The sequence below is a fragment of the Primulina tabacum genome, chromosome 9 (genome assembly GCF_025594145.1).
Source record: "Primulina tabacum isolate GXHZ01 chromosome 9, ASM2559414v2, whole genome shotgun sequence".
In the NCBI taxonomy this organism is placed as follows: Eukaryota; Viridiplantae; Streptophyta; class Magnoliopsida; order Lamiales; family Gesneriaceae; genus Primulina; species Primulina tabacum.
The window spans coordinates 30,351,517-30,365,584 of record NC_134558.1 but is presented as its reverse complement, the minus strand read 5'-3'; the positions used below and the strand labels follow the sequence as shown (position 1 = coordinate 30,365,584).

Here is a 14,068-nt window from a genome sequence, read left to right as displayed (position 1 = left end):
GAAAGTTTAAAATTTTTTATAATTTGACAATCAAATCACTCTCGGGTGTTTTATGATTCTAAATCCATCCATATAATATTTATTGAAAGTTAATCTTTAGTATTTAATGTTTAACTCCAACTATTCCAAATTTTAAGAAAAATAGTTCTTCTTGTATTTCCCTACGAATAATCAACTAGAAGTTGTCTTTCTTCAATCTCTAATAATTGGGTCCACGATTTAAAGCTTTGCTCATTGTATAGATTGCACTAGAAATCTAGACAAAATTTGCATTGAAAATAAATCGCCGGAAAGCGGTAAGATTCCGATGATGGCACGACGGCGGTACACGGTTGGCTTTCTTCAAAAGGTGGTGGCCGATTGTGATGAGAGATAGGGAGACTCTAGAATTTTGTAATATATTGATCTTGATATATTGTATGCAATCAACATTTGATTATATATATTTAATGTCTTTCACGTGTACCTGGATCTTTCTAGAACTATGAGTTTTTTCCTTGATAAAGAAATTCCAAGTTTATCAATCAAACAATCTATTATTATGGTTTCATCATAATCCCGATCGATGATCAGACATCATCGATGTTGCAAGGATACAAAACTTATTGTTGTGATGGAAAATAAAAATTTGAAAATTAACTCTTTCATTGATTCATTTTCGACAGCTGTCTATTTTGGAACTCCTTCCTAAATTTTAAGCAGTTACATTCTCCTCACAAATTTAGCACTCATGCTAACTCTCACAACTTCTAAATATAGAATCTACTTATAAACATCTTTATAAGCCACAAAATTCTTAGTTATAAAATTCAACTCTTTAAATTTGATGATAAATAATTGTATATATAGTTACAAAAATAATAATGTTATTTGATGTAAATTATATATTATTACATAGAATTTAAACATCCTGCAAAATTTGTTTACAACAACGCTCAACAACAGGATATTCATATCTATATTTTCTGCACACATAGTATTCTCGTATATACTGTAATAAAATAAAATGACAAATATATATAAATGTTGGCATGTGCAATCATAAACTAAGGAAATTAACTCCATTGACAAAAATTTATTGCAAGCACATAATAAATTGAATATTTGTACATGACAAATGACTTTATTTCAACACAATAAATTAAAACATAACTAGCAACAACATGAAATTACTCATTCATAAGCCATCTAGATATTGACCGTAAACTCTGAATATGGTCAATGTATCTGAGTAGTCCTCGTTGACGTTGTGAACTTGTACTTCCCTAGTTTTTCGTTCCATCATCGTTATTGAATCATTGAAGAAATGGTGACAAAAGATCTATGTCTCGCTAACCAAGTAAGCATTGCATATGGATCTCTCGACTCATGCCTTATTAAGCACTGTTTTCTTCAAATTACATAGAATTCTTTCAAAATAATACATCCATCTGAATTGCACGGACCCCTCAATGCAAGCTTCATAAGGAAGATGTATACCTAGAAGTTCCATGGATTTGAAGAAACTTGGCGGAAATATATTTTCCTACTGACACAAAATGATCTAGATCTGTTCATTTAGGCACATCATATCATTTTGTTTAATATTGTAGTTCAGTTTGCGAAAAAAAAGAACTTAACTCAATCAAAACCTCCCACACATCCCTTTATAACAAATCCCTAAATGCATCAAGGATCAAATGTTGCATGAATACATCATGACAATCATGAATCTTCAAACCAAATGTGCGCAACTTTTTCATGCCCACACAATGAGACATTTTCAAAGCATAACCATCGGAGAAACTAACATAATTTATCCATCTACATAAAAATTGTCTTGCATGATTGCCAATGATGTAACTCGCTTTAGGATATCTTCTTGTAATCCCATCAAGATGTAACTTTGGTCTCATGCACATTTCAACAAGATCCGCTCGAGATTTGCCATTATCCTTAGTACGTCTGGTAATATTCATTACCGTGTTTAACAAATTGTCGAAAACATTTTTCTCAACATGCATGACATCCAAGTTGTGTCTTATCAATTTTGTAGTCTATTAGGGAAGAAAATTCTAGAGACTATTGGATGGATAAATACTTATCTACATATCTATTCAAAAGTTGATGAGATAAATATGTCATATTTGACAAGGGTGAAACACCTAATCCTATAGCGTTCTAGTAGGATCCAGATTCAATTATTGAGAGACAAATAAATTTATGTTGTCAATAGTTGATAAGACAAAACACATCAACATCAAGATTTGACAAAATCTAGACCAATATCTTTTTCTCCTCACTCGAGTTTCCGGCCATCACCCTTGAAGAAAAACCACTCGGCTGTGACCTCCACTCCACAATCGCGCACCACCGTTGACTCATCGTGCCACTGCCACTACAACAATAAATGGCTATTGTGACACTTTTTTGTAGACATTTTTAATTAAATGTTGTTACAAATATTTAATAATGACACTTGTAAAAAATTAATAATGTGTAAAATAAAAAAACATATTAGATTAGTTATCCTGACATTTTTACTTGATGTCATTTTTTATATGGAGTGAACCAATTATTTTTCCCACATCGTAAAAAATCATTAAAAAACTAAAAATTGTCACTATAAATAAATGTGAGAATATTTGGGTTGGATAAATATTGGAGGAGGGAAAATAATTGTTTCCCTCCATATAAATCAATTAAAAATGTCAGGATAACTAATCTAATATGTTTTTTTTATTCCCACATTTATTTTATCTATTTTTCCCTCATCCAATATTTATCCAACCAAAATAATTCCACATTTGTTATTGTTACTATAAATAACATACACGACACTTTTAATTGTCATTATAAATTATTTTAATTTACATATAAATTTGTCATTATTACTATAATAACAAGGCATGTATAAATGTATTTAAAACATGAGTTTTCCTGACATTTAAAATTGTCATTATATGAATAATTAGTAACACGTATGAAGTTGTCATTAACATCTTATAATGACATTAAAAAATGTCAGGAAGTTTAAGACGACATTGGAATAGAGGACATTTGTTGGAGGTGTCACTAAAACTTAAATGTCACTAAATATTGAATATGATGACATTCATAAATGTCATCATAAGCATTTATTCTTATAGTGTGCCGGAACTTCGTAATTTTGTCTAAATTTCTAGTGCGATCTAGACAAGGAGCAAAGCTTTCAATCGTGGACCCAATTGATGGATATTGAAGTACTACAAATTCAAAATGATTGTTCTTAAAGATTTAGAACAAGAACTATCTCCATTTAAAATCCGAATAGTTGGAGCCAAGCATTAAACGCGGTAAACTTTCATTATACACTATATGGATGGATTTAGAATAATACAATACCCACGTTAAGTTTTGATTGTCAAAATTGAAAATTGTTTAAAAATTTTAAACTTTCGTTGTTTTTCGGATGCGAGAAAATGATATATATATAGACACACACTTACATATATGTAAAATTGAACAATGTTGAAGCGTTCAATAAAATTATAGCCGTCAATCAGATCTACAAAAACAAGAAAAAACAAATATTAGAATATAATTTAAATGCATGAAATTTGAAAAAAATACTAATTAAAAACTCGTCCAAACCAGAGGAAATAGACGAAAACCGCTGAAAAAAAATGAGGGAGATGAGATTTTTATAGAAGATCTGCAACGGTTTTTGAATAAAATCATCATTATCTATGATAGATTTATTAAAACCGTCGCTATTTATAAGTGCGCCGAAAAATTCCATCTAAAATTCAAAATTTGAATTAGCGACGAGAAAAACAATTAAATTCTGTCGCTGATTAGCGACAAAAATAATACCTGAACCATTACTGTTTCCATAATTCTCTCAAAGAATCGTCGCTACATTTTGCGATGATTTCAGCTGCTCCGTCACTATTAGCGACAGTTTTTTGCATATTGCCAACAAATTCTGTACGTGGATATATGCTTCCCATACTCACCTAGAACCATAGAAACTCAAATGTGAACCCTAAAACAAATGAATCACATAGATTACGACGTGAAATTAACCCTAGATAACGTTCTACCTTTTACTGCTGCATGCGTAGAAGGTGGCCGAAATATTTGAATTTTGCAAGTATTAATATGAAACCAAGACCCAATTATTATCAATACCAAAAACATTAAATAAACACGAAATTGGCCCTCGTTTCTCATCTTGGAAATTTTTTTTAGTCACCTCAGTAAAATAATATCCTTCGGGTCTTTCTTTTTTCATCATCATTATATATATTTCAACGTTTGAACTTGCGAGATGGCTTTTTGACTTCGATTCATTGGTGGAGGCACGTTATAATAGGAGGTCAATGGATCTAGCCAGCTTTGAAATTATAACATTTTTGCCTAAAATGTATTAATTTTATTTTTATGGAAATAATTTTTTTATAATATTTTTGCGCTCCTAGGACTCTCAGATGCCTGAGTTGAAGATCATAGTATAGCATGGCGAGAAGGACATACAAAAAATAGTTAAAATATGGGATTGTAAGATTGAATATTCTGTAATTTTCTTCGTTTTGACTTTTGGGCATAAGTTGTAAAAGTTTTGTTTTGGTGCATTAATAATTAGGATTTTGTTGCATTTTTTTTACTTTGATTGAAGTGCTGAGATGACATTGAATATGTCGACAATATCCGCCATGATTCGTTTGATGCAGAATATTATTACCCCCACTGCCAAGGGCGGAGCTACACTCTAATATTCCCGGACTTGGCCCAATTTGTTTTTTAAAAATTTATATGTAAATTTTGTATAATTTTGGAATAATATGATATCAGCTCGGGTAGATCAATTTAAAATATCAAAAGATTGTAGAGTTTAAAATTCAAGTTCGAGTAGAGTCATATTTCTGGCTCCGCCACTGTCCACTGCAATGAACCATATCGTTCCAAACACATGAGGTTCATTCTTAACCACACATGGAAAAAAAACGACGTGACCTATTTTGTTAATCCCTCAGGGTTAGGGTTTATAAAAATTCATCTGTCACCATATCATCATTATTTGTAATATCGTGTCATACCAACGTTCTAGAAGTGCAGAAGAAATCAATTTATTATGCTAAGAATAAATTTTGATTGCCATGATCAAAAGGAATGATAGCTAATTTATAGGACCACTTCAAAAATGTTTCCTAAAAATGGTAGAAAATCATTTAAAAAGCGATTTTAGATATGTAAAAATTATAATTTTTGATATTTTATGTTTGTATTGTTGTTATTTTTGTCTTATATTGTCAAATTTCGGTTTTAATCTACTATATTTTATGATTTGACAATGTTAATTTTTTTTATATGTGACCCTGATGTTTCTAGCACTTTCATGAAAAATAATTAAAGTTACAAAAAAAAAAAAGGACCGAAATTTTAAACAAAACGATAAATTGACTAAGATTCAATTTTGACAATATAAAAGATCAAAATCAGAGATAAACGTAACAGGTGAAGAAAATAAGTTGGAATGAAATTTTATGGACCCGAATTACACAAATTAATGATACGTAATAACTACTAAAATTGTCACCATCAAAGATTATTTAATTAGTTTTAGAAGTCCGAGGTTGGAAATCAGCCCTCAAGAAAATTAGGAAGCAAATATCGATCAGTACTCAACATGAAATAGTTAGGGCTTTTCACTTCAAATTTAATAATTAAAAGGTATTAATTTCCTTAAAATCCGGTAACTTTGCATTATATATATTCAGGTTCGTTTTAGCATTTTAGCAATATATTTGATCAATGATTAATAAGCACTAATTCCAAATTTTTAAAATTCAATAAGTGTGTATATATATATATATACACTGTCACATTCTTTATACATAGATGTAGAGATACACACATAAACCTCTTTAATTACTTCGTTGGATAAAACTTGAAAGATAATAATTTCTTACTTTAAGAATGCAAATTACTTCTGTGGAACACAAAATATATTAAGCATGCTTAATGCCCAACCATGCACAAGTTTTTTGGGTTTCAAACTAGCATTACATGTTAGGGATTTCCACAGCTAAGAGAGTAATCGATCGTAGCATTTGTGTTGTTGAACATTTCAAAAAAATTTGAGTTGCATCGTTAACCCCATCTATAATTTTTACTAAACGGTTTACGTTTAATCCTACAATTAGTATTAGAGTCGATTATATTATTTTTGTTAGGATCAGTTGAGTTGTTTAGAGGGGTGAATAAACATCTGCATTTTTCTTCTTAAATTTGAGTTGCAGTGATCATAACTGGTGTTAACAGCTGAACTCGAATATCAACTTTCAAAGTTCAGTAGACAGCTGGAAAGATAGTGCTTGAAAGAGTCTAACCAAACTGTTAATATCAGTTAATATGAGTGAAGTGTTTATAAGGGGAGTTGAATAAATACTTCAGCTTTTTGAACTCTTTTTCGAATATGAATAAGTTCTTTGAGAAACTGATCTTGAAATTTTGTATGTTTATACCGATCAGTTAACTAGTAATAATGCGGAAATAAACTGAGGGATTGATTAAATATTTTGACTAGGGTATCGTGATAAATGAATGAATAAAAATAGTGCTCACGGGGATTTTTATACATGTTCAGAGACTTTAAATGCTCCTACATCACCTCTTCTATCTCATGGATAGGAATTCTTTAAAATACTTTGATAAATTACAATGAGTCTATAATAATCCACTTAAGTTTGGACTTAAACACTGTCAAACTGAAACTCTTAATTTTTCTTACAAAACTTATCAGTTGATAACTGAATAGCTCGAACGAGTAGCCTGAATGCTACAAATGTATCAATGAGTTGTGAGCTAAAGATTGCGATTTGCAAATTGAATAGAAACTTATAAGTAAATCTCAACTGACAGAAAAACTTATTGATCTTGTAGTACTTCGTTACAGACTTTTGTTTTTCACCTACTTCACTAACTACTTCATGAACGAACTTATCAGTTTTTTATAGTCTTCGATCCCAGCGGTCACATTGAATGCATTAATTAACGATATCCATTGAGTTGTCTTTTAGTCCATGTATACAACCTTTTTCTGACAGAGGTACGATGTATCAGAATGCTATTCTTCGTCTGTTTTGCTTTGGTACGGAGTCTCAATTTGTTTGCCGAGATTCAAATTGCAACTGATGACGTGGCTAACTGATCAGGAGTCAAATAGATCGACTGATCGGTTCAATCTGGTCTATATCAATTCTAACTGATGTTTTTTCAGTTTGAACGTTCTGCTATTAGTTCAGTTTTGGTTGTTTTAGATTAGCTATATCAGTGCTGCAAATAATATTATCAGTTCTGATATCCGATCCGTTTGTCAATCTCTGATTCATTAGTTTGAGACTTATTAATACTTATGAGAACTTAAGTATAATTACTTCAATTATTGGTCTGTTTCAGTCTGATAACTCTCCTTCAGTTCTAAGATCAATTGTGTTTTTTCAGTTCAGTTACTAGTTCAGTTCAGGTATTTTTATTAAAGATTTGAAGACATTACTTATATGGGGAGAAGTGCAAGATTTTCACCGATCATAAAAGGTTGAAGTATTTCTTCACACAGAAAGAGTTGAATATGAGGCAGCGAAGATAGTTAGAACTGGTAAAGTACTACGACTGCGATATTAGCTATCATCCGGAAAAAGCTAATGTAGTTGCGGATGCTTTGAGTAGAAAAACTGCAGTTATTACTCAATTGTCAATTCAGATACCATTTCAGGCAGAGATTCAGCCATTCGAGCTTGCAGTGTTTCGAGGACAAAATTTCATTTAAGGGAGAGATGAATTGTAAGGTCCAAAAATGCGATAATGTAATCCAAAGACATGCGAATCTAAGAAAAATAGAAAATTCAAAATTAAATTATTATAATTGCATTAATTAAATGTGGTAGGCATGTTTACATATTTAAAATATAGTTTTCTATTAGAATGCATAAAACTGTGTTTTTAAGAGTTATTCGAGACGCGATCGAGGAACGGGGATCGAGGACCGTAAAGTAAAAATATTTTATTAAATGATTATTTTTAATTATTTAATATATGGTATATTTTATATGTTATTTTTGAAAATGATATCTTTTGAGTTGTTTTTACGAGTCGATTCGTATTTTAAACCGGTAATCGATTTTGGAAGAAGACCGAGACTTTTTGGAGGCTCGGTTAATATTTTCGAAAACTTTCCTAAATAAAATATTTTACCTACTTTATAATGGGTCTATTATACCAAGGTTATTGGGCCTAGCTTTCTACCCAATTATTTATATCAAATCAAGGCTTCTAAAACCCTAATTCCTTCACACAATTCACGCCTACAAGCTCTAGAGACCTATGGTTCTTTTCCTTAGCAACCACATTCCACACACACCACGTTAGAAGCACTTTCACATGAATTCTTGAGGGAAAAACACAGCAAGGATCCCCGTCTCTCCACCAACGTTCTTCGCGTCAAGGATTATTTTTCGTGCATGAACACCTTAATCTTTCTTTACTCATCGTTCATATCATATAATATGTGTTTGTACATGACTGCATAAAAAATATGATACCCTTTCATTTATTTTAGTTTTTATGAATTATACATGAAAAATCATGGTTTTTCTTGCATAATTATTCATGCTATTAATGCACAAAGAAGCGGACATGGTAGGGCCATAAAAAAGAGACGTTTTTCTCGTTAGCACAAAGAAGCTGCCATGGTAGAGCCACAAATTTCTTATTAATTAAAGTACACGATAAATTAGGAAAGGACGGTTAAAATATAACGTTGAATGGGTAAATGTAAAAGTACTATAAATAGATAATGCAAAGAAAAAATGAAGTGCTCGAACAACGAGATTTTACACATAGACAACAAACATCCAAGCTTACATTTTCTAAGAGATTTATGAGCACCTTTCCCTCTCATCAACTACTGGTCAACATCCATCACTTCAAAGAACATTATCAGATCATCAAAGATCATCAATGGCTCTTGTCTAAACTACTCAATTGTTTCTGTCTAGAACGTTTGAATTTGAGGATTCATTATATTGTTACATCAGTGTTGTATTGGTTGTTTGATTGTGTGTCTCAACCGGTTGTAAGAATTGAACTAGGAGTTTCGACTTAGGCGGTGAATAAGTCCTAAGGTTGAAGCAATTTGTTACAAATTATTGTAAAACCAAAATCTTCTAGTAAAATCCTTCTTAAGTAGAAGAAGAGGTGACGTAGGAACTTGAGTTTCCGATCATTCATAAATCATCGTGTTATTTCATTTACTATACTTACTTTTTTTTATCTATCATATTTTAGTATATAATCCTCATAAGAATCATCGGACCGTTTTTCGCACTATTTATTGTTCGATCATTTCTTAAGTGTTGAGGAAATCACGTCTTGTATAGCTAACCCTATCAAGATCGGTCACATTATTTGCCAGTGTGTTACAGAAAACTTTCAAGTGTTTATTCACACCCTCTAAACACATCATCAATAATAACAGATAATAATTATATAAATTTACACAATTCACAATTTGATCATAATTTAATCTCAATCTTAATCACTAAAATTAAATATAATGTTATTATTTATCTATCACTAATCCACATCCATCACATCAATTATCAAAGTACTAGTTATCCTTACAATTACTAATTAGCCTCAATAATAGCTTAAAAAGGTGATGGTTATATACACCAGTAGATTCGGACGATTCTGTTTCAATCTTAGCCCATCCATTTAAAAAAATACTCATTACATAAAATGAAAATGAAAATGAAAATGAAAAATATTCTTTCCCACTAACTATTCACATTTTTGAGTTATGCACTATCTTATCAAACTTTGATCTTGGTACATTAATTTTTAATGTTTAATTATTTTGATCCACTTGTAACGTGACCCTAAACCGATAAAAAAATTTCATACCATATCAATAATTCTTGGTGTGACATCAGCATTTTCTAACGTCACATCAGTATATCAGTGTCATGTCAAGATACCAGTGTGATATGACTTACAACCAAAAAATAATTACAAAACCAAGATCAAAATTTGAATATTTAGTCAATCAAAATCTAAAATTGGACAAGTTAGGACAAAAAAATTATTTTCCCAAATAAAAATAAATGTTCGAGATACTCAACATTAAATACTAAATATTATGTTTTTGTTCCATGGTAAGAAAATGTAACAACATTTGGTTTTCAAGTTTCTACACAAATGTCATTATTTTAAATCGATTAATTATTGGCAAAGAGCATATAATACTCTCGTGAGAACCCGAAAATTATATGACACCTCATATAAAATTAATTAATGATATTTAAAAACATATAACACCAAATAACATATAGTTTTCAATTTTATATAGAGAGTTTTATGGTTTTTTCCAATATTTCATGAATCATGAACGTCGTAAATGCAAAGTAAATCAAGTTGGTATATATTTAATTAGATTATTATAATTGTCGGAATCTCATCAATATTTGGTCATTTTCCTAAAATGTACCCCACCACTAATCTCCCTTTCTCAAGGTAAATGCTTAAGCGAGGAAGAAAAGAAAAAATAAGCACAAAAAAGTTTTCAAAAAAGGCAAACCAAACCCCAATATATATTCACGAGATCAAGCTTTAATTCAAGCTTTCCCACACAAAGTCCAACTATAATCATTTCCTGCTTAGGAAAAAGAATGGTAACATGGACTCAACAAAGACGAGTAGGATCAACCAAAATAACTTGGAAATTCAAATTTCTATCGAATTTAATCGCACGTAACCTTGAATGCGTCAAAAACAATATTTCTTGTCTACTATTTAATTTAACGTACAAAACGAACATGTTTACGTCTATACATACATATATATATATATATATATACACACACACTAAATCTCTCGTGTGCTGCTTTAAATTTCTTGAATGACACAAGGCTTCATCAACTATCGCTCAAGATTCTCAAGAATTCAAGCTAAAAAAAACCCATGAGTTTCTTGAAATGGCCATCCTATTACAGCCAACAACAACCCGAAAGCGAAAAGGACTCGCGTTTCTACGAAACGATCCAATTCTTACCCCTACTCAACAGATTAACAGATCAGAGAAGACCATTTAAAGAAGACGAAAATGGGAGATCGATGGAAGAAGAAAAAGATCATAACCTAGAAAATGTAACAGTGGCTTTGAACATAGGGCTACCTGATCTAGGAGATTTGATGGAGACTGCTGAGGAAAAACCTTACAAGTATGTAAAGGATCAGGATCAAGATCGATTTGTGACGAAGAACAAGAAGAAGAGCTCTAATTCTAATGGATGCAACTTCAAAAGCGAGAGGAGATTTTGGATCCCAACTGCATCGCAGATTCTTGTTGGACCTATGCAGTTTTCTTGCAATATTTGCAACAAGAGCTTCAACAGATACAACAACATGCAGGTAAGTAATTTAATTCTACATATAATATGAAGCCTTATATATATGGACATACATACATATATATGTATATAATTTTATTTCGAAGCCTTTGATGATTACTAATCCATAAATAGTATATATGACAATATCGACGAAAAATTCGTCACATATATCTGAACATGGTAAACAAATTGCTTAAAAAACTTGAAATTTTTTTGAGGAAAAATTTCACATAGAACTTTGTAGATAAATTTCATGACTTTCTTGCAAATTGATAACACGTTACATGATCATACACAAACTTTCATATATAAGGTGTATTGGGAGTAAAAATAGCATCACAGATCTAAGGGATATAAAAGCAAATTTAGTTCTATAAAATTGGTCCTATTAAAATTCACGAAAAAATTCTTATTAAATTATGGTTAAAACACATTTTAGTGTCACAATAATTGAATAGTTCTGGTGGAATTCATAGAACTTGTAAAGCTTGTTTAATTTGTTCGAATTTTTTAATTTTATATTACTTACAATCAAGAAATTCATAAATTTTGTCAACTTTAGCTTTAGCACCATCTGTTCAGCGTTTTCTGACAAAAAAATAAACATTATGATGGTAGATGGATCGAAATAGCCAAAATTCAAAAATTATTGTATCATAACCAAAAAATGAAAAGTTGGTTGACTTAAACCAAAAAATGAACAAGTTATTGGATAAAAGAAGTTATTTTTTTCTTTTATTAAGCACCTTCTATGGTAGAAATTAAGTTGGACTAAAATACATATAGTACTCGCAAAATAAGCCAGCTAAAAAAAGAGATCCTAATATAAAAATAAATTTGTCGGTGCTTAATCTTGATCATGCAGATGCATATGTGGGGGCACGGATCCGAATTCAGGAAAGGCCCTGAATCCCTGCGAGGCACGCAACCAGCAGCGATGCTAAGATTGCCCTGCTACTGCTGCGCCATAGGCTGCAAGAACAACATAAACCACCCACAATCGAAGCCCCTCAAGGACTTTAGAACCCTTCAAACTCACTACAAGAGAAAGCATGGATCCAAACCCTTTATCTGCAGAAAATCCTGCGGCAAATCCTTCGCAGTAAAGGGTGATTGGAGGACACACGAGAAGAACTGTGGCAAGCTCTGGTACTGCACTTGCGGATCCGATTTCAAGCACAAGAGGTCGCTTAAAGATCACATCAGGTCTTTTGGGGATGGCCATTCTCCTTACCACCCTCAGGGTTTCGAGCAAGATGATAAAGAATGTGTTTCCACGGGATCCGAGGAGGAGTTGGTGGTGGATTAATGAGGATGGTTTCGTTTCGTATCGTGTCGTGTCGTTTCTGCGTCCAGTTCATGCATGCTCTATTAGATGTTCGTATTATATATGTGGTGTTTGTACCAACGCCCCTCTTGTGCTCGGTGACGAAAAGTTCTCTAGTTTGAGTAGGCGACGGTTTGTTATGGAGCACTGGATATATAAATGGTGGCGGATGATATTCATAAAGATTTCGAGTATTTTTATGTTGTATTTGGAATAAATATAGAGCATGAAGACATTATGAACTTGATGAATATTATTTTTTTTTAGAATTTTGAGTATGCTATATATATTAAGGTCTTTCGTCAAAATAGGAATTGAGTCACTAAACTGCAGCTTCAACGTTTATTATATCATGTTGGGTTAAACATATATGAATGAGTGTAGTACTGGGATGTGTGACCTTCCGAGAAGTTCTTGTGCGTCAAGTTGTTAATGTTCCGCTAGCTTAAACGTGAAGGAACGAGCTTAAATCTTAATGGGTAATACTATTTATGCAGAGGACAAGACCGACGATGGAAAATGGTAAGATTGATCTATGAGGGATATGACAATGTACCAACTAATAGACACACACCTCCTTAGATAGATGGGCCTAAAGGTTCACTCTAAGCTGCCACAAATATAAAAAAATAAAGTTATGTCTTGCTAACCGCTATGACTTTTGGTTAGTGATAAGCGTATGATCTAACACACCAGGAGGAGGTGGACGCCAACGGGAAGAGAGCGAGGTATTTTAACCTTGGTGTTGCTTGCTTCCAAAATAGATCCACATGTGTGACTAGCCCTTGCAATGACACATGCTACGTTTGTACGTTGGGCCCCAACACGACCCGGTTTCTCTCCATCCACACATTCCACCAAACCGTGACAAAAACCCCAAGATCATCAGCATGCCCAAAATTAGATACCCAACAAAATAGGTCCACAAAAGATCCTCTCTTGAAGCGAGACAGAAGTGGCCAAATGACATAAATATCCAATAATATTACGCATTTTTCACTCGCACTCCACATAAGGTTAGATGAACCCAGACCGCAAAATCGTCATATATAGCATGCCACAAATGGATATTAATTTGTTCAGAATGTGTAATTCCATAAATTTCGCAATCCTCGCATTAAGTACCCTAAGTTAGTTTCATTGCTACTCGTTTCCTCGTGATCCGCAGAAAGCGATAACCTAATTTTACAGTGTATTCTCTTTTTGAGTCGAAATGCCACATAAGTTGTATAATTTCTTTCTTGATGCACAAGCGATATACGTGAAAGTTTAGCATGATCGATTGGTCATAACACTTCTCGAATATTATTTCAGTCCCAATCCCCAA

At 32.1% G+C, this 14,068-nt stretch overlaps 1 protein-coding gene across 1 annotated transcript; it reads left to right on the top strand.

Annotated features, from left to right (window-relative positions):
* The first annotated feature begins 10,781 nt into the window (after positions 1-10,781).
* LOC142556520 (zinc finger protein WIP3-like) lies at positions 10,782-13,006 on the top strand. The gene is made up of 2 exons (XM_075667977.1): positions 10,782-11,433; positions 12,280-13,006. Exons 1-2 carry the CDS (start codon positions 10,984-10,986, stop codon positions 12,721-12,723), a joined length of 894 nt encoding a protein of 297 aa, XP_075524092.1. The 5' UTR covers positions 10,782-10,983; the 3' UTR covers positions 12,724-13,006.
* Positions 13,007-14,068: the final 1,062 nt, after the last annotated feature.

What these genes read in the sequence shown, in the direction of transcription:
- LOC142556520 (XM_075667977.1), top strand. Translation starts at nt 10,984, where the DNA reads ATGAGTTTCTTGAAATGGCCATCCTATTACAGCCAACAACAACCCGAA. An exon ending in ACAGATACAACAACATGCAG is followed by an intron (nt 11,434 to 12,279) that starts GTAAGTAATTTA and finishes TTGATCATGCAG; the next exon opens with ATGCATATGTGGGGGCACGG.